Here is a 21,978-nt window from a genome sequence, read left to right on the forward strand (position 1 = left end):
CGGTTTCAGCATTTGAGCAGTGAAGCCTTTTCCAGTCCTTTCATAAAGTTAGAAGTTGCCATTTCTGCATCCCTGGCCCCCAGCTGCCAATGACCAGGACTGAAAAAGTCAACCTGGATAACTTTCTGTAACAGAAGAGTACTTTATTACAAAATAGTCATTGTGAACAAACAGAAACCAACAGGATATACACCTAAGAGTATACAAAAGAGTAGTTTATTTGGAGAAAAGCACAGAAACCTAGGAAATGGGGATTCTGTCATCTATCCTCACCAGACAGTTGCAAAACATACTGAAACACAGTCAATACAATGAGAATATTAATACACACGGATTTCATGAGGTAAAATAAGTTATGTAGACATTTAAGGCAGTCTATGAAATACTTTAACTTGGTCATATTCTAAGTATTAAAAAAATACGATGCATTTTACGTCATCTTTACCTACTAATATATTGCACCATGTGTGAGAGAGAGGTGGCTGTATAATCAACGATAAGCCCAGGATATGGTAATTTCTAACCCTCCAGTACATATTTTAGAGCTTAAGGGTAACAGGGCCTGTTGATGTCCTTGACTGATACACAGAGCAAACCCACGTTTTGCTCAGTGGTGATTCATGGAGCCTAGAAGCAATTTTCAGAGATGTTACAAAGGTAATAGTCAATTCTTGAAGAAGGCATTTGATAAAAGACGTTCAGTTCTAGACATATGTACAGATCTCGACTTTCTCCTGTCCTCTGGGGTCTCATGGCTGCTTGAGTTGCAGAGGTGGGGGAAATTTTGTGGAAGCCGACTTAGCATAGCAGACATAGGTTTTTCTTTTTTTAATGGTTATCTGGGGTGAAGATGATAGGGGGACCTAATGTTTCCTCGGGTCGCCCACAGCACTGCTCCTGTTCTCATAACCCTTCAAGTGGACCTTAGGGCAGCATCCCACTCGCTCTGGGAGTGCTCCACCCCCCACCCCCACCCCCCACCCCCACCCCCGCGTGCCGCACTCTCTCCCCAGTATACCGGGGATGAATGGTTGGAAGCTCTTGGCTCCCACATTCTGGGCCCTGAAGGCAGAAGGACCCTCGTGCTGCAATGTCAGGTTTAGAGGCTGGCTTAGCCTAGGCGAACTTTCCAGGCCATAGCGAAGTTTTCCATCCTGGGTGCACGTGGACACCACGCGTCCGAGTTGCGGTTAGTGTGTCAACAGGGTCAGTTCAGTAGCCACTTCGAGAAAGCTTCGAGGCCAGTGTGAAGCCAGGGCCGCGGTGGCCGGGGGTAACACGCCGCCCCTGCTTCGCCTTAGGGCAACCCCCCCTCCCCCCCCACCCCCGGCCAGTGTTTGCCTTTAACGCGCGTGCCCGTCAAGGTCCCCGCGTCCCCTCCCTCCGGCCCGCCCGGCAGCCTCTGTTTCCCCCCACCCACCCCGCTCCCGGTCCCGGCCGCTCCTTCTCCATGGGACGCCCCTCGCCCACTCCCGCCGCTGCCCGCTCCCGGGACCCGGCTGTCACTTCACTTTTCCGCGCCGCCTTCCAGCCTTCTCGCCCGGCCGCGGGGCCCCGCCGTGCGCTCGCCCGCCGCCGCCCCCTCGCGGCCGCGCGCCCGCGGAGGAGGGGCGGAGCGGGGAGGGGGCAGGGAGGCGCGCGGCGCGGCGGGCCGACGTGGGACTCGCGCTCTCGCGGTCTCTCCCGGGCGGGCACGCGGGCACGCGCAGTCGCGGGCGCGCGCGCGGACGGCCGGGCGGCGGCGGCTCACGGAGGCGGTGGCTCCACTTTTCAGGACTCAGGGGCGGCCACAGCGACAGCCGCGGGCAGCAGCCTCGGGAGCCGGAGCTGGAACGGCCGGGGCGGCGGCGGCGGCGGCGCCGGGGGTGAGTCCGGGCGGGCGCGGGCGCGGCGGGGACAGGCGTGGCCGGGCGGTCCGGTGCGCGGTGCGCGGGTCCGGGTTCGGTGACCGGACGGTCCGAGGGGACATCCCGTCACCGGGGCCTCCTCCGCGCCCCTTTCCCCCGCGCCTCCGCTGACTCCTCTCCCCGGGCTGGGGCTCGAGCTCGCGACCTGCGCGGACGCCCCTCCCTCAGGTACCCGTTGGGCCCCCGCCCCGACCCCCCGCTCCCCTCGGCGCCGCTCGCGACCCGGTTCCCTCCCCGCGCCCCGCGTGCCCCCGTCCCCGCGCCCCCTCCCGCGAGCCTCCTGCCCCGGTTTCTCGCCCTTTCCACCCCTCCCCCTCCTCCCCATCCACCCCTCCTCCTGCCTCTTCCCTCCCTGCCCATCCTCTACCCCCTTCCGTTCTCGGTTCCCCATCCCTCTCCAGCCGCATCCTGGAACTAAGTCTTTGCAAAAGTACAGGATAAATGTCACGGTGGAAAGTGCCCGGCTCGGTCTTCTGCTATTTTCACTAATTGCATAATTGCAGCACATGGTGTCTCTCCGGGCGAGTGCAGGGTCTGGCCCCCCCCGGGGCCCGCCTGGAGACCCGGTGGGGTGTGTTTGTGTTTGCCCTGGTGTGGAGTGTGTGTCGTCCTGGTCTTTTGTGAAGCCCAGCGCTTGTCACAGTTTGGAGCCCAAGCCCATTTTTCTCCAACCTCTTCTCTGCAGCTCCCACTGGCCTGGTTCGAAACTGGATTCTCCCCCCGCCCTCCCCTTCTTCTCCCCCCTCCCTCTCTCTTCTCTCTTAGTGTTTTGATCCTTTTGCCCTTTACCATTTCTAATGAAGATAAAGCGTAGCTTCTTGTGTTTTTTTTCCCACGACCGACCAGAAATGTCCAATCCATCTTCCCTTAAGGAAATTAAGGCCGCTTTAGAAAGACCTCATCCTGTGCTCGGTGGCTGTTAGACCTATTTGCATGTCTTCAAGATTCATCGTTTTGCCTTCTGTATTCTTGAGCGTCTACTCAAATATTTCTGTTTAAGAGTACAAAAGGAAATGCTAGGGTTTACCTTAAGAGTATCTCGCCTTTCAGAAAGATATTAAGTTCTTCTTAGTTTTTTTTTTGTTGTTGTTGTTGTTGCTTTAAAATCCCTGATTCCAAAAAATGTATGTTTCTGAATAGGTGGTAATTCAGTCTGGACCTTGGGAATCTAAATATTTGTGTTTACTCAGTTTGGATGCTCCTTGGCTGTTTAGAGTTTTGTATGTGGGCTGATGCCAATGACGGAGGGTTTTCATATAATGTCATAGCCCATTATAGAAAGGTGGTCCCCTCCAGGACATAGCACCTTTTCCTCAAAACTTTGGTGTTCCACGATTATTTCGTGCATAAATATCTCTGCAGTTAAGTGCAAAGCTGGCTATTGCTCGATATTCTGCATATAATATAAATTATTTTACATTTTAGAAAAGTTTGGAAACGTGAGTGGGAAGACAAATAGCAAGAAATCAGATGACAGAATTACGCGTTTTCCTGTTGTAAAAGCTCAAAGGAACATTTGCTTTTGCAGTTTTATACGATGAGGTACACTTATAAGGCTTATCTGGACAGTAATCCGGATTTATGGAGTGACTATGGTTGTTTTTACGTTATCAGTAATATTTATAACCAAATCATTTCATTTTTATGGAACATGTGAGTTTCATTTTGGATGTTGCTAATTTCCAAGACTGTAATTTACAATATGGAGTACATTGCTAATACAGGTTTAGGTAATTTGTGTGTTGAAGAAAGAACGATATCTAAACTCTTAATATAACCCGCATTTGAGGAAAGTTCTACTTTACTATTTTATGTTTAGAAGCCAAGTTTTACTTTGAGTACAAGGCAAAAATTTAAGTATCTTAATATCTTTGAAACTATCATGGAAGAGTAGCTCTATGTTTATAACGGCGGGATTCAAGTTCATCTTCACTCTAGATAATTGGATCAAATTAGCTATTTAGGAATTAATGTTAATAGATGATTTTAAAGCGCTGATTTAGAAGATAACATTTAGAGAGTTTTAATTCAGGAAGTTTCATTCATTTGTACTTTAGAGAGACAAAACACCAGTCTTGTAACTAATTAAAATGCTTATAGACAGTTTTTTCTTCATAAAGATTAGTTGTCACTTAGTTTTTCCCCATACTTTTTGCGTAAGCAGGCATTCAAAAACCAACAGCCACAGAATTTCCCCTTACTCTTGATATTTGAAAAAGATATGAAAACTTTGTTTCTACAAGTTTCTATAGTGGTTATTCGTGGCCTTGAGCAAATTTATCATCTGTAGGTTAAGATTTGGACAAAATAAGGTATCTTAGGTCCAAAGTGGAAATAATCTTTTTTCCTTATTGTGAAACTGTAGAAATTATACATCTATTTGGGTATTCTAATAGTTCTCTAGTGAGACTAATTTTAGTCTTCTGATATTCTGGAGCAGTTTCTGAAATTTGGGTTTCAGATTATGGCCCAGATTATATCATTGAGTAGTCTTTTAAGTAATTATATATACTTGTGGCATTATTAGATATTATGTAGTTACACATAAATAAAATTATTAAGATGAACGTGTAGCTTTATAACTAATGTAATATACAACTGAATTTCTAGGCATAGTTTATTAAACTGAAGCTGGAGTTTCAGTAAAAAAGAATTTTACTTAGGTTTCCATATGTTTGTCATATAATGGATTGCTTCTGGTTTAAGACGTATAAAATAATTTCTCACTCATTTCACATATCTCAAAATATTGCCAGCAGCATTTTGCTGTGTCTGAGGGCCTTTCTCTGAGAATTCTTCTCTTTCTTACTCGCATGCACATCTGCTCTATCTAACATGCTCTTATATACATACTTATAAGGTTTTCAACTTCTGATATATTTTTTTTACTGAAAGAAGTAAGCTGAAAAAAGAAATCAGTGTTAAATCCAAGGGTGAGAATTTAAGTGAAATAGCAATGAAAGGAAAAAAAAGCAAGAAATACGTTAGGACGGTTAGAGCTAGATGTGAAACATACTGATATAAAATTTCAGGATTCTATTAAGTGACTTCAGTGCTCATAAAAGATGTCACGGCAGTGGAGACTCATGCTCTCCATTTACAGGGTAGAGAGAAAAGCAGTCAGGGTTCCCTGTGTGTTTCAGGATTCTATTAAGTGACTTTAGTGCTCATAAAAGATGTCGCGGCAGTGGAGACTCATGCTCTCCATTTACAGGGTAGAGAGAAAAGCAGTCAGGGTTCCCTGTGTGTTTCAGAGCTGCATGGAGGAGGGGGCTGTTGAGGGTGAGAGGGTGGTGGTGCTGTGTTTGCGTGTTGTCTTATTGAAGACGTTCAGGAATTTCTGTTGACTCTTCACCCCCTGTACTTCCTGATTCCTCCGTTCTCTTGCAGTGCTTTTTGGTTTGTGTTACCATACGAATTTCAACCACTTAAAGGTCTGTATTAGGAAATCACTTTGATTTAGAGCAAGCTACAAGTTAAATCTTTGGTGATGATGAGTTTTAATCATTGTCAGCTAGCTATACATTTGGACCGATTATAGTAATAAAAAACAGTGCTTTATTTGAGGTGTCCTTCTTTTACGTATTGATTCTTATTCTCGATCTATCAAATACAGTTTTATTTCAAGTCCTGATTTGGTTGAGAGTAACATAGTATCTTTTTCAAAAGGAATTTGTCCCATTTATCTGTGATTCTTAAAGGTATATTTTGTGTTGTTAATGTCACTTCTTTTTTTAAAAAATTAATTAATTAATTAATTTGGCTGTGTTGGGTCTTCGTTTCTGTGTGAGGGCTTTCTCTAGTTGCGGCGAGCGGGGGCCACTCTTCATCGTGGTGCGCGGGCCTCTCACTGTCGTGGCCTCTCTTGTTGCGGAGCACAAGCTCCAGACGCGCAGGCTCAGTAGTTGTGGCTCACGGGCTCTACAGCGCAGGCTCAGTAGTTGTGGCGCATGGGCTTAGTTGCTCCGCGGCATGTGGGATCTTCCCAGACCAGGGCTCGAACCCGTGTCCGCTGCATCGGCAGGCGGACTCTCAACCACTGCGCCACCAGGGAAGCCCCTAATGTCACTTCTTAAAGGTAGTTTTGTTTTTTAAGGAAGAGGTACCTCAGAAGGTAGCTGCACCATCTCAGGTGGTTATGAGGTGACAGTAACATCGTTGAGAGTCTGGGTGTGGGTTTTGTCAGTTTGGGTTTGGACTTGTCAGTAAACTCTAACCTAGCCGGGTCACAAGGGATGTATTCATGGTGCTCAAACTCAGAAATTGATTATGATAGAATGACAGTTGTGAAGAGGACTGGCACTTTTTTTGTGTTATCTAGGTTATAACAACTTACAGTACCTGTGTACCAAGGTATTGAGGAAATTGAGTTGGTAATCAGAGTTCTTGTGGAGCATGCACTCAGGGCACAGGGAATTTGAAAGCCTTGAGGGATATTTCATCCAGACTTGGCGGGGGGGGGGGGGAAGAACCCTTCATTGTTTCCATAAAGCCTTCATCTCCTGTGAAACGTGGTTGCTTGGTATATTGTTGGATCGGCGCTGGCACTGTGATACGGCTCAGTTTTTATCTAGAGTCATGGAGGCCTCTGTGTTCTTCTGTTATCACAAAGGTTACTTCAAACAATTGACTGGTTTAGAGGATTTTAACCTTAGCCCAGCCCGGAGGATGTATTCACGTGATATTGGTGCGAAAGTGTGCCCCATTCCTCTGTTCTTGCGGCTGTTTTTACTAACCTCTGTTACAGCCCTTAGCAAGTTGGCTTACCCACTGGATCAGATTTCTCATGCTTGTGGGACCAAAGGGCCTAGCAGAGTGCCTGTGGGCAGTAGGGCCTCAGGTTTTTTTGGCTAACAGATTTATTGCCGTGTAATTCACATACTGTAAAATTCACTCTTTGAAAATGTGTAACTCAGTGGTTTTTAGAATATTTAGAGTTGTACAACATCACCATTATCTAATTTAAGAACATTTCATCACCCCAAAGGGAAACTTTGCACCTGTTAGCAGCCCTTTCCCATTCTTCCCTCACTCCCAGCCCCTGGCAGTCGCTTACTGACTTTTCTGTCTTTGTGGATTTACCTATTCTGGACGTTTCATATAAATGGAATCATGCAGTTAGAGGTCCTTTGTGACTGGCTTCTTTCACTTAGCATAATGTCTTCAAAGTTCATCCATGTTGTAACATGTAGATACTATACTTCATTCCTTTATGTGGCTGAGTAATAGTCCATCGTTTGGATATACCACACTTGGTTTATCTGTTCGTCAGTTAGTGGACATTTGAGTTGTTTCCTCTTTTTGGTTCTATGAATAATGTTGCTGTGAGCATTTTGTGTATATATTTTGTATGTTTTCATTTCCCTCCTCAGTACACTTTGAATGGATGAAAGAAAAGTTTTGGCAACTCCCAAAGCTGTTTTGTAAAGTGACCAAGTCATTCATTTTATAGTGAGCTTTCCTTGGTTCCTCTAAGATTCACTGTCTATCTCTTCTTGAGGTACCTTACTGCAGTCCTCCCACAACTGAATAAATGATTTTTAACTCTCTAATCCAGGATCTAAAATGTCCACTGAGGCACAAAGAGTTGATGACAGTCCAAGCACTAGTGGAGGAAGTTCTGATGGAGACCAACGTGAAAGTGTCCAGCAAGAGCCAGAAAGAGAGCAAGTTCAGCCCAAGAAAAAGGAGGGAAAAATATCCAGCAAAACAGCTGCTAAATTGTCAACTAGTGCTAAAAGGTACCTCAATTATTGTAACCTCTTTGGTTTTCGTATCAGTTTATCATCTTAAGTTCTATCTTTCTCTTGCATTTAGTCATTTATCTGGGATGTGGACCATGAAGTTCATGGACTTTTCTTTCTTCTTCAAGATTACTTCTTTTTCATGGTTTTAACTGTATGCAATATGAACTTTTTGGTATTTAAAGTCAGTTAAACAGCGTGGCAAATTTATAAAGTACATATACATAGTGTGTGTGTGTGTGCGCGCACGTGTGTGTGCATGTGTGTGTGTTTATGTATTGTTAGGTGAGTATGTATAGGAAAATGCATGTAAAAGTGTGATGATTTGATTTATGGTTCCTTGACCATTAATATTTTATTCTGTTCAGTAGCAGAGAATAAAGAGTGGGTGTCCACTGAAATAGTTATTGGATGGTACTGTATTTCCTGCTCCTCCCTGTTAGTAAAGTGAGAAATGCAGGAGTTTAGTAACAAATGCATCTTGGTTTCATCATATTAGGCAGTGGTTCAGTCTCGATACAGATTTTCTTTTTCTCCAGAGAATAGCTAGATCTGGAAGGAAGATATTTGAGTGATTCCCTATTGCCACATCAATTGCTTATGATGATTGGCATGTCATTGGACTCAGCAGGCAAATCTGCTCTAATATTGTTACGTTACAGAATATCTCTTGGTAAATAATTTAAAGGTGAATTGAATTTAGTAGAATCTTGCCTGGTCCTGTGATGTACTGTTCTTGTTTTAATACCTTTTTTATATCAAATAGGAAGTGTAAAGAAAAGCAGTCTAAATTTTAGGCATAGTGGAATGTCTGAATGTTGAATGGTAGCTTTATACTTTACTCGGTAGTATGAATTAGGGGGAACCCATCCCAAAGATTATAAACCATGTAGGCTAGTGGACCTTGTTTCTCTCTGGCCTAGTCAGTCCACAGGATTGGGAAGAACCTTCTCAGGCCCCTGGCAGGACGTGACTTTCTAGGGAGAGGTGTTGGCGTGATGGTACGCGGTGAGCTGCCTGCTCCAAGGGACTAGGGTACTCAGTTTCCCTTTTCCAGACGTGTGCTGCTGATCCCTGACCTCTGTTGAAAGAGCTATGTGACAGTCAGGTAGCCTTGAACTTTAAACCTTCGAGCCTCTATACGCGAATATGCCAGCATGGGGAAAGGGTTCAGTTTGTTTCTGCTGTCACACCACAAATCCAGGAGGCCTCAGCTGGTGGACCTGGTGGTAACACAAAATGCCCTGCTGTGGAGAAGTGCGGGTGGAGTTAGAGCGGATGAGGAAGGTGGGGATGGAGAAAATAGGGCGTTTAGATGAAGGAAAGGAGGTGGGTGTGGGTGGGTAGGAGGTACTCAAGTACAGATTGTGGCCCATGTAAATGGAGAAACACTAATCAGTCAGTGTCTGATTGGCTCATAATAGCAATTGGTATTACTGCACTGCTGAGAGTAAGAAGGGTCTTTTGAGTTGCTTCCTGGCTGAAAAAAAATCCCTCCATTGACAGATATATTCTTGTGAATCTGTGGTTTTCAAACTGTGATTGATGACCTTCCTCTAGACGGTCTCTGGGTGGTTTACGGGACAGTGTCTGAAGTGACTTAGTCATTTACTATTTGTTTTAAATAAAAAAATGCTGCTTCACTGCTAATTTTTTAAGCAAAAAACCCCCCAAAAAACCCAACACAAAAAACTTAATTCTTCCCTTTTCCTTTTCCCCAATTTAGTTGATAGTGAAGTTAATTTTGTTCCCCCCACCGTCTCTGCTTAAGTTCTAACAACTGAGGAAAACATTGGGACTCATGAGCGCAGGGACTTAACATCTTTAATTCACCACAGTGCCTAATGTAATAGGGTCACGATAGTTTTTTACTGGCTGCCTTAGATCTTGAGTTTGTTGTAAGAGTTGGATCTTCTGTGGAGATTAGAGTCCTGGTACTAATGTGTTCAGAAGATCCAAGTTAGAGGCAGTTTCAAAATAAAATTCTAACTTGTTGTTATTGATAAATGATTTTTATTCAGATGAGATGTCTTTTCCAAATAGTGTCCTTTTGTGAGCCAGAGTTAATCATCTGGATCCGGGTTTGATTCTAGGTTCTGGCATTTAGTCTCTCTGTGATATTAGATGCATAGTTTAACATTTCTAGACCTCAGCTTTATCTTCTGTGAAATGGGGATAATAACGGTCCCGTCCTCACAGCCAGTTAAAGTCTACAGTGATATTTCTCCAAGTCCATTTGATAAACTTTAGGAAAATGAGGTATATGTTAAACTCTGAGGACTTAACGCTGTTTGTTAAACTAGAAAAACTCAGATTTTTATAGTAACTCAAGAAAAGTACTTTGCACATAGATGTTCAATTGCATAAAATGTGCTATAATTGTAGAATTAATAATTAGGTGTAGAAACATGTTTTCTTGAAAAAAAATTTCAGTTTTCAGGTATTACAGAAAAGTAATGTTGGATACAGAAAATATTAAATGGGAAATTTATTTATTTACTTATTTGGCCATGCTCCACGGCTTGTGGGATCTTAGTTCCCTGACCAGCGATAGAACCTGGGCCCCAGCAGTGAAAGTGCAGAATCCTAACCACTGGACCGCCAGGGAATTCCTGGGAATTTTATTTAAACTATGGTAAAAATTAATTTCTGTCTTCTTCAGAGTTAAGAGGGAGATTTTAGTTACTTCTTTGATGCATTTTTGCTCCTCTTTGGCTTGAATTTGTTTCTTAAAAAATTGGCATGCTCTTATCATGGTCTGTTCTCTCGATAACGTCTGTATCACTGTTGGTATATTTGCTATACCTCTAATTATATTTGTTTTGTATATATATATTTGTCTTATTTGTAGTTGGACTATACCTGAAGTAACAAATTTTGATGATTTCATTAAATGGACTAGTCAATTCAATAAAACATCTATTTTGAGCTCTTCATTGAATTGACTGTACTGTCAATGTGAATTTTAAAAAATATTTATTTATCTATTTACTTATTTGGTTGCACCGGGTCTTAGTTTCGGCAGGTGGGCTCCTTGGTTGCGGCTCACGGGCTCCTTAGTTGTGGCATGCGAACTCTTGGTTGCGGTATGCATGTGGGATCTAGTTCCCTGACCAGGGATGGAACCCGGGCCCCCTGCATTGGGAGCTCCGAGTCTTAACCACTGCGCCACCAGGGAAGTCCCTGTAAATGTGAATTTTAAATCACATTTATTGCATGCTACCTTTGTTCAGAGTGGACATTGTGATTTTACTGGATACAATATAATACTGTCCTAGGGATGATACTTAGCTTTAGACTCTACATTTTTGTTAGGTTGAAAGGTTGATTTCAGTGTACATGTATTCCAATGTGAACTTCTATTATATGGGCTCATCTAAGTTTGTTTTCCACATAAGAATGAAGTAATACTCTTTATAGATAATCTTTCATAATTATTGTATTTTCTTGATTCTGAATGTGCATTTAAAAATTTTTAATGTTCCTGAAATCAGGATGCATCTTACAGTTGATGTGCACCATCATTAATTTAGGGTGTCTTAAGAATCAGTGGTCTTTTGGATTCACAGGTGCGTGGTGTGTATCACCATTCAGAAGTAAACTCTAGGTTTATTGCTTGCAATGGCTCTGTGTTTTCTGGGTTAATTCAGAGACTACTTTGAGATTTTAAAAATTTTAGTAATTAGTTGCATGATGTTTTCTTCTTGAGAATGAGTTCATTTTGGAAGGTTTTGAGGAATGCAGACGGTAGGGGAATATAGAAAGTCATCTAAGTGGATGAAGGTTTTTTAAAATAATAACTGTTAAGCAAACACCTTTGCTAATCCTCATGTCATATATTCATGTCCTGCTTGGCCCTGAGTAAGTTACTGAATTTTCTTTAGCCTAAAATATGTTTGTTTTTTAAACATGTCAGTACCTATACACCGCTTCATTTTTCTGAACCATAAGTCCAATATGTTGGTGTTAAAATGAATGTTTCATATTGCCTCCATTTTTGTCATTTTGGTGCCGTTTTCTTCAGTCAAGCCTGAATGAATCATGATTGTGGCCCCCGTCCTCCACTCCCCTTTCTTTTTAGCAGATGACAGTCACGTGCAATACTCTTACCATTCCTGGAACATTTAAGGTATTGGGTGAAGTCTTACAAGCTGAAATTTAGTCTGCATTTTGCTTCTGACTTGACTCCGTAGCCATGTGCAGTCACTGACTTCTGTATCATAACGACTAAGGAAGTGGCACTGCCGGACAGAAATTCGAGTTAGGCAATTGTCTAGTTGATTTATGTCTCAAGAAAGGATTTTGTCTTAAAAGTTCTGATAAGAGAGAGGAGAGGTCTTTTTGTTTATTTGACTTAGCAAGATAATTGCTTGTCTTTTCACCTTACCAGTGTACAGTTACTAACCTTAGTATCCTAAATGGGGACTGATAAAACGGTAATACTTAGAAAATTCTGTGAGAGTTATTTAATTCACTTTTAATAGCCTAAGATCATCATGTAAAAGGTACACGGTAAGTGTGAATTATTGATACTTTTTCATTTTTCGTCACCCTAAGGGACAGTGCCTGAAATAGCTGCCTTCCTTACCCCGCGTGTCAAGACTGAGAAACTTAATACATACCATGATTACAACTTTTGAGATAGAATTGAATTGCTGTTATTGAAAACAGCAGGACGTCTTGCAACCGTTTAAATAGCAATTCTTCGTATAATCTTTTCTGTCAGGAGAAATACAGCCATTCTTTGGTAGCAGTGGCTCCAAATATATTATAGTATATTGACTCCCTGCGCAGAATTGTCAGGTTTATCAACTGCAAGTTTATAAATTGCTTTTTGTATTGAATAATTAGATTTAGAATTATAGATATCTGGAGGGGTTTCAAGTTCCATTATAGAATAATGTGACAAAATTATGACATCAATTTTTTAAACCAAAAGGGACAGTATAAGTATAAAGCAAGATGAGTTATTTGAAGATCCCAAAGAAGTTCTTTTATGTTAAAAATAGTTTTCTTTGACAGTTTAAGCATACTCTTTTGAATGCCTGTTCTTTTGGTCCTCTTATTTTAAAAACGAAAGTATAGGGCTTCCCTGGTGGCGCAGTGGTTGAGAGTCCACCTGCGGAGGCAGGGGACACAGGTTCGTGCCCCGGTCCGGGAAGATCCCACATGCCGCGGAGCGGCTGGGCCCGTGAGCCATGGCCGCTGAGCCTGTGCGTCCGGAACCTGTGCTCCGCAACGGGAGAGGCCACAACAGTGAGAGGCCTGCGTACCGCAGAATAAAATAAAATAAAATAAAATAAAGAATAAAAACGAAAGTATATATATGTGTATACACACACACATATAGGTATGTGCGTATATATATATATGTATATATCAGAATCACTTTACTGTACACTTGAAACTAACACAATATTGTAAATCAACGGTACTTAAATAGAAAAATTTTTTGAAAGTTATTCATGTTTCTGGCAACAGATTAAACAGCACAGAGACATTTTTAATGAAAAGCAACAGTTTTTTGTTGAAACACTCTCCCTGTCCCAGTTGCATTCCTTTAGCTGTCTCTGGTTTGTCCTGCTTCTGGTTTTCTGCACAACCCTAAATCTTATGCATATACCTGCTTGTTGAATTGTTAACTTAAATAATATCTTTTGTCTCCTTGCTATGAAATTTGAGGATGTAGCTTGTTCACCTGCTTTCTTTTTTTTTCCCTCCTCCCGGTTAATGATAGTTATATTTAAAAGAAAGAGTATTGGTTGTCTTTCTAAACTAAATAATATAGTTAAGCCACTATTTCTTATTCCCTCACATTTCAGCAGTATTCCTTGGTTCCCTAGTTTGTAAAATGGGGATATTAGTACCTTTTTTCTTCTTTCCGTCTACTCACAGCCCCCCATCCACTTTTTGTTGGTTTCTATTAGCTACACCCAATTTCACATCTTCAAGGTTAGTAACGTTTTCATTGTGTAGTGCAACTACAACCTGTCTTCTGTGCTTTATCTGTAAGTAAAAGGCCAATAGACTGTCTGTACGTTTACCTAAATATTTAGTGCCACACCAAACACGGTGTTAGGATTAGATTTCCTCTAAGTCCAATGTTACAATCTCAGGGCTCCCCAGTGAGTCATAGCATTTAGGTGAAACAGGTCAAATCTTTCTGTTTTATGCCTTAATATCTGTTACATGATTAAAATTATTTTACGTTTGAGTTTCCTTCCTGTTCGATCTACGATTTTCTTAGGCAGAAAATGTAATCTCTTCTGGGATTTCTGACTGTCTTTCTCCCCGCTCCCCGAATAGTAGGTCTTTTTTAATCTTTATGTACTCCGCAGTCCCCTCTTGACCATCTCAACCTGTTTGATCTACACCCATCTGCTTTGTCTTCCAGAAATGCACTGAAATTTCTCCTCCTTTGGTGACCACCCCCTTCTCTTTGCTGTTTATTCCTTTTTGCATTTTCTGTATCTCCACCTGCTCCCCCCCGCCATTACCATGGGGTCCTGAAGGAGTGGGAGGTGAATGTGTGTGTTCTCAGTTTGCTGTCTTTAACCTGGACTTACCCATTTTGTTTTCAAGTGCCTGTTTTATTTATATTTTTGTGTGAAATCTACAAAGGGTATCAGATCTTTGAGATTTCTCTTATTTAATTCTGGACCATATGTACTTTAAATGCATATAAACACATCACAGAGTCCATATTAGAAGGAAATCATATGTTCTAACGATAAGAGGTCATGGAATTTGTCCTAGTTAGAACCTCTTCATTTTATAGGAGAGAAAATTGAGGCCTAAAGAGAGGGAGCAGGTGTGAGCAGTCTTTTTGCCCAAGAGTCCTCAATTAATGGGGTAGCAGAATTAGTAGTTTTTTTGGCTTTAAATTTGTTAGGCTTGCTCTACTTCATAATGCCTCCCCAACCCTGAGTCACATGGCTTAGAGAAGTGACCATTACATCTGGACCATGCGCTTCATTTGGGAGGTTGGTGGCAGTCCTTCTGGGGGATTTGCACCAATTCTGAGCTTCCTTTGGTTGTCTTGGAAAAGGCACAGAATGAAACTGTTTGAGAATAAATGTCTTTGTTAAAATTCTTATTTTTTTATGGTGCTTTTAGTCACCTGTCATTACCAGAAGAGCAGACATCCAGCAGTTAGTGAATCTCATATTTTAAAACCAAGGCAGAGGAGAAGAAATGGTTTTGAGAATTTAAAAAAATTAGGCTTAACAAAGCCTACTTTTAATAATACATGAATGATAGAAGGTTGCTAAGTATACTCTTACAAAACAGTGTAGCACTGTTAGCCTTTGTATATGTATAGGGGGTTAGGTGCAGTTAAAAATAAAAGGTGAAAATAACTCATGAGGGCAAAAACAGGTTTTTAAAATAAAAGTTCTTTTTTTCCCCCCCTTTGCACAAAGCTCATGCAGTTACATTAAAATGAAGGCATTCTAGTAAGGCTTATTGAAACTTGAAAGCCTCAACTTGCTCCAACCTAGAGGCTTCAGGGAATAATACCATTTATACTTTGATAGCGGTTTTGGGTGTTAGAATGAGATCTTGATAATCCTTTCTTTACCAGTTGATTGGCTCAGTCAGGATGCTTGGATTCAACTTAATATGATCATTTTTCCGTCCTATATGGGATGTTCTAGTACAGAGCAGAAGTTGGAATGATCCATAAATAGTGTGGCAAACGTTTCCAATTTAAACTAGAAATTTTGGCTAGTGTTAGCAGTGGCTTAACGAAGTTTTCATTGAACTTATAGTGTTGCTAACACAGGCTGCAAGCACCGATGGTGGCCAGTCTCATTACTCTTTGTAGGAGCATTGTCAAAACTGTGGCAGAAATTACTACTTTGTTGGTATTGTATATGACGATTTATACGGTATTAGTATTTCAAATTAAAAGCATACAAACGGGAAAGACTAGTGTAAAAGTATAATTTTAATGAAATATTAAAAGAGTGAAGACATTTTAATGTAACTTTCTTTGTCTTTATTTTGAAGAATTCAGAAGGAACTTGCAGAAATTACGTTGGACCCGCCTCCCAACTGTAGGTAAGTACTTACGGATTTTTATTTATTTGTATCTTTTGCGGAAGAGGTAATTGAACTGTTGGTCTGATGCGCAACTATTGTTGTTGTAGCCTGATTAGTTAGTAAAAACATCATTGTGGTTTGGACTTTAATGATTGTGGAAGACAGTGGTGGTGGTTGTCTCTGCAGAAATGGGATATTCCGCAAGTATGTTTGCAGTGGTAGAGTGGAGTCACCAAAAAACAGAGTAACGCAATAAAAATAAGGTAGTGAAATTATAGGGTAACAAATACAGTCACCTTTTAGTGAAAGAGGCGTGAGGGTTTTAAATGACTTCTTCAATGGTGCAATAACAGCGTGGCTAAAATATTTGCTATTTGATAATTATTCAATTGTTATCCTGTTGGAAATTGATTTTTAAAAGTGCTGGAACATTAAACAGTGTTCTTCATGGTTTACATTACTTCTTGTCGTCATGGCTTGTGACTAAGTCAGAACGGGTGATTGGAGGCAGGTTGAATTTAAAACGCTCTCTCCTTTATGACCACATACCCTCAACTTTCTGGTCTGAGTTTACTTATAGGAAGTTAACGTGCTTGCCCAGAAATGATTAATGATGTGCAGGTACGTAGTGGAAAGAGGAGAGAAACTATCTCCCACCTTAAACAGTATCTTGCATCTGGTGCCGTAGTTGCAAGATGGCTGTTTGGCGGTTTTAAGACAATTCTTTCTGTTTTGATGTGAACTCAGTGTTGAAACCAGGCCAGCGTGGAGTTTTTGTCGTTTAAATTGGTGGTGGTGTGCATCAGAGGTGAGAGGGCAGGTTTCCAATATTGAGTGCGTTGTTGGGTGTGATTTCTGATTTCACTGATTTTGTTTTTATATGAAAGCAAAGACAGCAACTATGGTTGTTAGTGAAAGTGAAAGTTTTGCAGATGGCTCTGTGGCTAGTTGACAGCTATTTTGTGTAGGAAAAATTCTAATAAGACTTAAAGTTTGTGGTGAATTTAATATGGTTCTTTACATGAGAGTCATATATAGTATATAAACTTGCAATAATAACATTCGAAGAAAGTTTCACTCAGCTAGAACAAATGATTCTTTGTTAGGAAAAACTGTTTAATAGTAAGACTTTTTTTGTCACACTTAAGACTATGTTACATCAAAGCTGTTTCAGATGACAGATCATTGTTTAGGCTTTGGTGGCCAATTTGTGTAAGTGGATTGATTTGTGGAAAAACTTCAGTTTGAATTAAACTAAAATCCCTTGTTTCTTATGATAATATTTGTTTTAATGGTTTGAATCTTTTTTTTTAATAAACTGTTTTACCTCATATATTATTTTTGTTACCTTTTTACAAACAACTGAACTGGTAAATATGTGAACTTAGTTTATACACTTATTTGCTTAAATTTTGACAACAGATTCTTGGCAAAATAAACTAATTGCTTTGTTTTGATGAGCTTGTTTAAGGCTCACTTTCGATAAATGACATCCACATATAACGTGATGATTAGACTGTTTGCAACTTTACTATCATATATTATTTTCTAATGCATTAGTCTAATTTAGCCTTGACTTACTACAAATAATAATTTAACTTAGATTAAACCGATATATTGTAAACATGCATGAAAACTGGAGAGTCTGTGAAAGGAATTACATAATGGTTATTATTACTTAAATAAACTTAAATAATTGAACCATAGTTCTATTTAATGTAAAAAAGAAAAGCTTAATTATGGTGTCATCTGAAATTTGGGGATTTACTTTTTCATTGAGCCTTAGTTAAAGTATCATTACTGGTTATGTAAGCAAAATATATGTAATAGTTTTACATTTAAAAATGTAGATGTCACACATAATAAGCCCCTCAGACAATCTCAGGAAAGACACCTACTTAGTTTTATTTTCCCCCCATTTTTATTGAGATATTGACATAGAACATTGTAGGAAAGATACTTTGTTTGGTTGATTTGCTGGCTTTGGGAAATTTGCAATGAAATCCTTTTAACCATGTGCAGGTTGGGTAACTAAATTTGCTTCAGAAGTAAGGACTATTGGTGAAGTGTCTTTAGCTCCTTTTATTGAACCCCTAATAGTTGATTGGACTGATCATGCAGACGCTAAGATCATGCCCACCTTCATGTTTGTGGTGCTCCCCCTGGCAAAGGATCTGCTGTGCTGGGGCTGGCTGGGAAGTGGTGATTACCCCCAGGTTCCCTGCGTGCTTGCGCCTCTTCACTTAGACGTTCACGTGCTTGTATTAAGCGGATTGCTGTGGCGTTTGGAGTTCAGGTGTCAAATATTTGATTGTGGTTTATAGTAAATCTTCCCATCTATATTTCAATGAGAATGTAGTCACTATCTTCAGAAAGAGAAGGTAGAACAATTTTGGTTGGGCATGTTTTTGGCACAAGGTTAACAGTGCTTTTGTGGTTGATTTTTTAAAAGTGCTGTGCTGTCTTCATGTGTGTCCTACTGACTGTAATGAATTAGTTTATAGAAGTGTAGTAATTAAAGCCATCTGCCTGATAGAGTCAGAATCCCCGGTCGCCTAAGTATTCCCTTTTGTTACACTTCCTGGGACACGTGCCTCTCACAGCCCTGCTTTTTGGTGGCTTGGGTACTTGTTAACTCACTGTCGCAGGTAAAGATAACGTGTGGGGAAGCATGGGTGTGTTCGGGCAATCCGAATGGAGAAGGATTTTATCTGCTAGCTGTCTCGGTAAGGGTGGGTGTGTGTCACCTTCCACTTGGAGTGTGGTTTATTCTTATTTTCTGGAACTTAAGAGGCTAGTACAGCCCAGTTCTGTGTGTATGTCAGGTTAGAGATGGGACTTCTGAGTCTCAGTGCATCTCTTATGTGATGTCCAGGTGAGCAATTCTTGGATTTGTATTGCAGGAACTAGCATGTGTTTATCCTCTACTGCAGTATTGTTTTAAGTTTTTTTTTTTTTTCAGGTTTTGAACAAACTTAATCTTCTAAAAGAGCATGCACATAACATTTTGACAATAAGTTACATTATTTCTTCTTATAGGAAACACCTGCCTATACATTTTTTGGTTTTCTTTTCACATTTTTTTTTTATTGTCTTTGAGGTAGAAATGCAATAATACTGTTTTTTTTTTTTTAGGCTGCGTAAAATTAATTCTTTTTTTATATTATAATATTAGAATTAATGTTTAACAACAAAACTTTATGATATATCTAAGAAAACAGTTTGTGTTCATAAAATCATAAGGTCTGTAGGGCTGTGGGCATAGAAAATTGTACATAATTTGTGTGAAATTTGGTTATATACGTAGAGTAGTCTCTGTAAATAGTAGAATGTATTTTGCTTAGTCTTATTTTTTTTAAATAAATTCATTTATTTTTTGGCTGCGTTGGGTCTTTGTTCCTGCACGCTGGCTTTCTCTAGCTGCGGCGAGCGGGGGCTACTCTTCATTGCGGTGTGCAGGCTTCTCATTGCGGTGGCTTCTCTTGTTGCGGAACACGGGCTCTAGGCGCACAGGCTTCTGTAGTTGTGGCACACGGGCTCAGTAGTTGTGGCGCATGGCCTTAGTTACTCCGTGGTATGTGGGATCTTTCCAGACCAGGGCTCGAACCTGTGTCCCCTGCATTGGCAGGCGGATTCTTAACCACTGCGCCACCAGGGAAATCCTTACTCTCATTTATGATTGATATCATAATTGACCCATGACATTTGCAGGGGCTCTCTCCTGAGACCGCTGCAGATCCATAAATGTTTTGGTGCCGCCAGCTGAGTTGGAGGTGCTGGGCTGTTGGCTAGAGTTGCTCACGACCTCAGTGCCCTGCACACCAGCTTAGCTTGTAGATGACTAAGTTGTGACTTTCAGGACTCTTCACAGTTGTCAGAAACACAGATTTTAAATCTGTAAATGTGTTAGTGTTTTCATTTATATTTCCCTGAGGTTAGTGGAAAACTGGCAGCTAGCTAGAAAAATTTCTGCATTAAAATTTCTGTCATCCTAAGGATAACCTGTTTCTCTTTATTGCAGAGAAAAGCTAAGTTCAAATTCTGTTATGATCTGATACTGCCCAAGTTTATATTAGCTCTATGAGCATGGAGCTGACAGAGATCCTTATTACTTCTTGCAAGTAGAGACTGGTAAAATGATCCGTTTGGATTTGACTTTTGATTTACTAATTGAGCAAATAAGAGGAGGAGATACTAAAAAAGAGGATGTAATTCAGTTATATTAGCAGTTTTTACTCTTATTGTTATGTTTCAGTTATCTACTCACTGAACACAGGCTCTGCTTTATTTTTTAATTGTAACAGCTTTATTGAGATGTGTAATTTACAGTATAAAATCCAGTGGCTTTTAGTGTCTTCGCAGTCTTACCTCCGTCCCAATCGGTTTCACATTTTGGCCGCCCCAGAAGGATAACACACCACCTTTTAGCAACCACCCCTTTCCCAGTCCCTCTCAATTTTGCCACCACCCAGCCCTAGGCAACCATCAGTCTCCTCCCTGTCACCATAGATTTGCCATCTGGACATTTCATATACACGGAATCATACAGTATGTGGCCTTTTGTGACTGGCTTCTTTCAAGAAGCATCATGTGTTCAAGGTTCATCCATGTTGTAGTGCCATCAGTTCTTAATTTATGTCTTTGAATAATATTCCATTGTGAGGATATACTCCATTTTATCTGTCTGTTCATCGGCTGATGGATGTTTGGACTGTTTCCACTTTTTGGTTCTTGTGAGTAATGCTGCTCTGAACATTGGTGTACAGGGTTTTGTGTGGACATTTGTGTTCATTTCTCTTGGATATATACCCAGGAGTAGAATTGCTGGGTCATATAGTGACTGTGTTTAACCCTTTGGGGAACTGCCAGACTGTATTCCAGAGTGGCTGCACCATTTTACCTTCCTCCCAGCAGTGTATCAAAGTTCCAGTTTCTCCATAGCCTCAGCAGTTGTTACTTTCTGTCTTTTAATGATAGCCATTCTAGCAGGTGTGAAGTAGTATGTCATTGTGGTTTTGATTTGCATTACCCTGTTGAATGATGATGATGATGACCATCTTTTCATATGCTTATAGGACATTTTTATATCTTCTTTGGAGAAATGTCTATTCAAATTCTTTGACCATTTTTAAGTTGAGTTTTGTCTTTTTGTTGCTGAGTTGCGTTATTTATTTTGAATACAGGTCTCGTATCAGATATATGGTTTGCAAATATTTTCTTTCATTCTGTGGATAGTGTTTTCACTTCCTTGATAGTTACTTTTGAAGCATAAAAGTTTTAAGTTTTGATGAAGTCCAACTTATCTACTTCTTCTTTTGTTACTTTGCGCATTTGGCGTCATTTCTATGAAATCATTGCCTAATCTGAGACTAAGAAGATTTACGCCTACAGTTTTCTAGTAAGAGTTTTTTTTTAGTTTTAGCTTTTATATTTTGACCTCTGATCCATTTTGTATATGGTGTGAGGTAGAGGTCCAGCTTCATTGTTTTCCTTGTGGATATCCCAGTTATCCCTGCACCATTGCTACAAAGACCATTTTCCCCATTGAATTGGCTTCATATCCTTTTTGAAAAATCAATGGATCGTACATGTGAAGCTTTATTTCTGAACTGTCAATTTCATTCCATTGATCTGTGCCTATCTGTCCTTCTGCCAGTACCTCAGTCTTGATGTAGTAAGTTTTGAATCAGAAACTGTAAGTCGTCTCATTTACTTTTCATTGTTTTAACTCATTAGTTAAGGCATTGCTAGAATAGAGGAGGCCATGACTAGACATAAACCTTACCACTGTCTCACCTTCCTGTTGATGAGAGCCACTTAATAGAGGAAAATGTATTTTCCAGATCCTAGTAACTGAAACAGTATGTAGGAAAACTGTGTGTGTGGGTTAACATTTTTCAAAACTATATTACAGAACAGGAAAGCATTGAGGTAGAAATTGGGGTTAGTGTCTATTTAGGTGTGATCTCTACAAAGAGCCAGCAATGTGAAAATCTAATTATTGTCACTAATTGTTTTTCTTTTTTTGGTTACTATAGTAATATTTATGTAGCATTTTGTAGCTTTTAAAGGATTTTCATATATGATGCAGTTTAGTCTTTTCTGTGAGGCCGCTGGGATTAAATAATTTGCCCAGGGTTGCACAACTAGAAATGATTGATTTGGATTTGAACCCAGGTTTGCTGATCTTTCATCCTTTATTTTCCAACATGTGTGAGTAGATAGAGAAATACATTAAAAATTACATTTGTGGCTAGCTATTTGTGCTTCAGTTAAGGGGAAAA

The 21,978-nt window shown here is 40.5% G+C and overlaps 1 protein-coding gene across 2 annotated transcripts in view; it reads left to right on the forward strand.

Moving 5' to 3' along the window:
* The first annotated feature begins 1,714 nt into the window (after window positions 1-1,714).
* Window positions 1,715-21,978, forward strand: part of LOC115863453 (ubiquitin-conjugating enzyme E2 E2) — a 352,617-nt gene continuing 332,353 nt past the window's right edge. The window contains exons 1-3 of one of the 2 annotated variants that reach the window (XM_030876330.2): window positions 1,715-1,865; window positions 7,465-7,648; window positions 15,662-15,712. In XM_030876330.2, coding sequence (XP_030732190.1) covers window positions 7,473-7,648; window positions 15,662-15,712 — 227 coding nt within the window. In that variant the 5' untranslated portion in view covers window positions 1,715-1,865; window positions 7,465-7,472. Of the gene's footprint in view, window positions 1,866-1,955; window positions 2,076-7,464; window positions 7,649-15,661; window positions 15,713-21,978 lie in introns of those variants that run through there. The other variant, XM_060298646.2, reaches the window with a different exon arrangement.

The sequence above is a fragment of the Globicephala melas genome, chromosome 4 (assembly GCF_963455315.2).
Source record: "Globicephala melas chromosome 4, mGloMel1.2, whole genome shotgun sequence".
In the NCBI taxonomy this organism is placed as follows: domain Eukaryota; kingdom Metazoa; phylum Chordata; class Mammalia; order Artiodactyla; family Delphinidae; genus Globicephala; species Globicephala melas.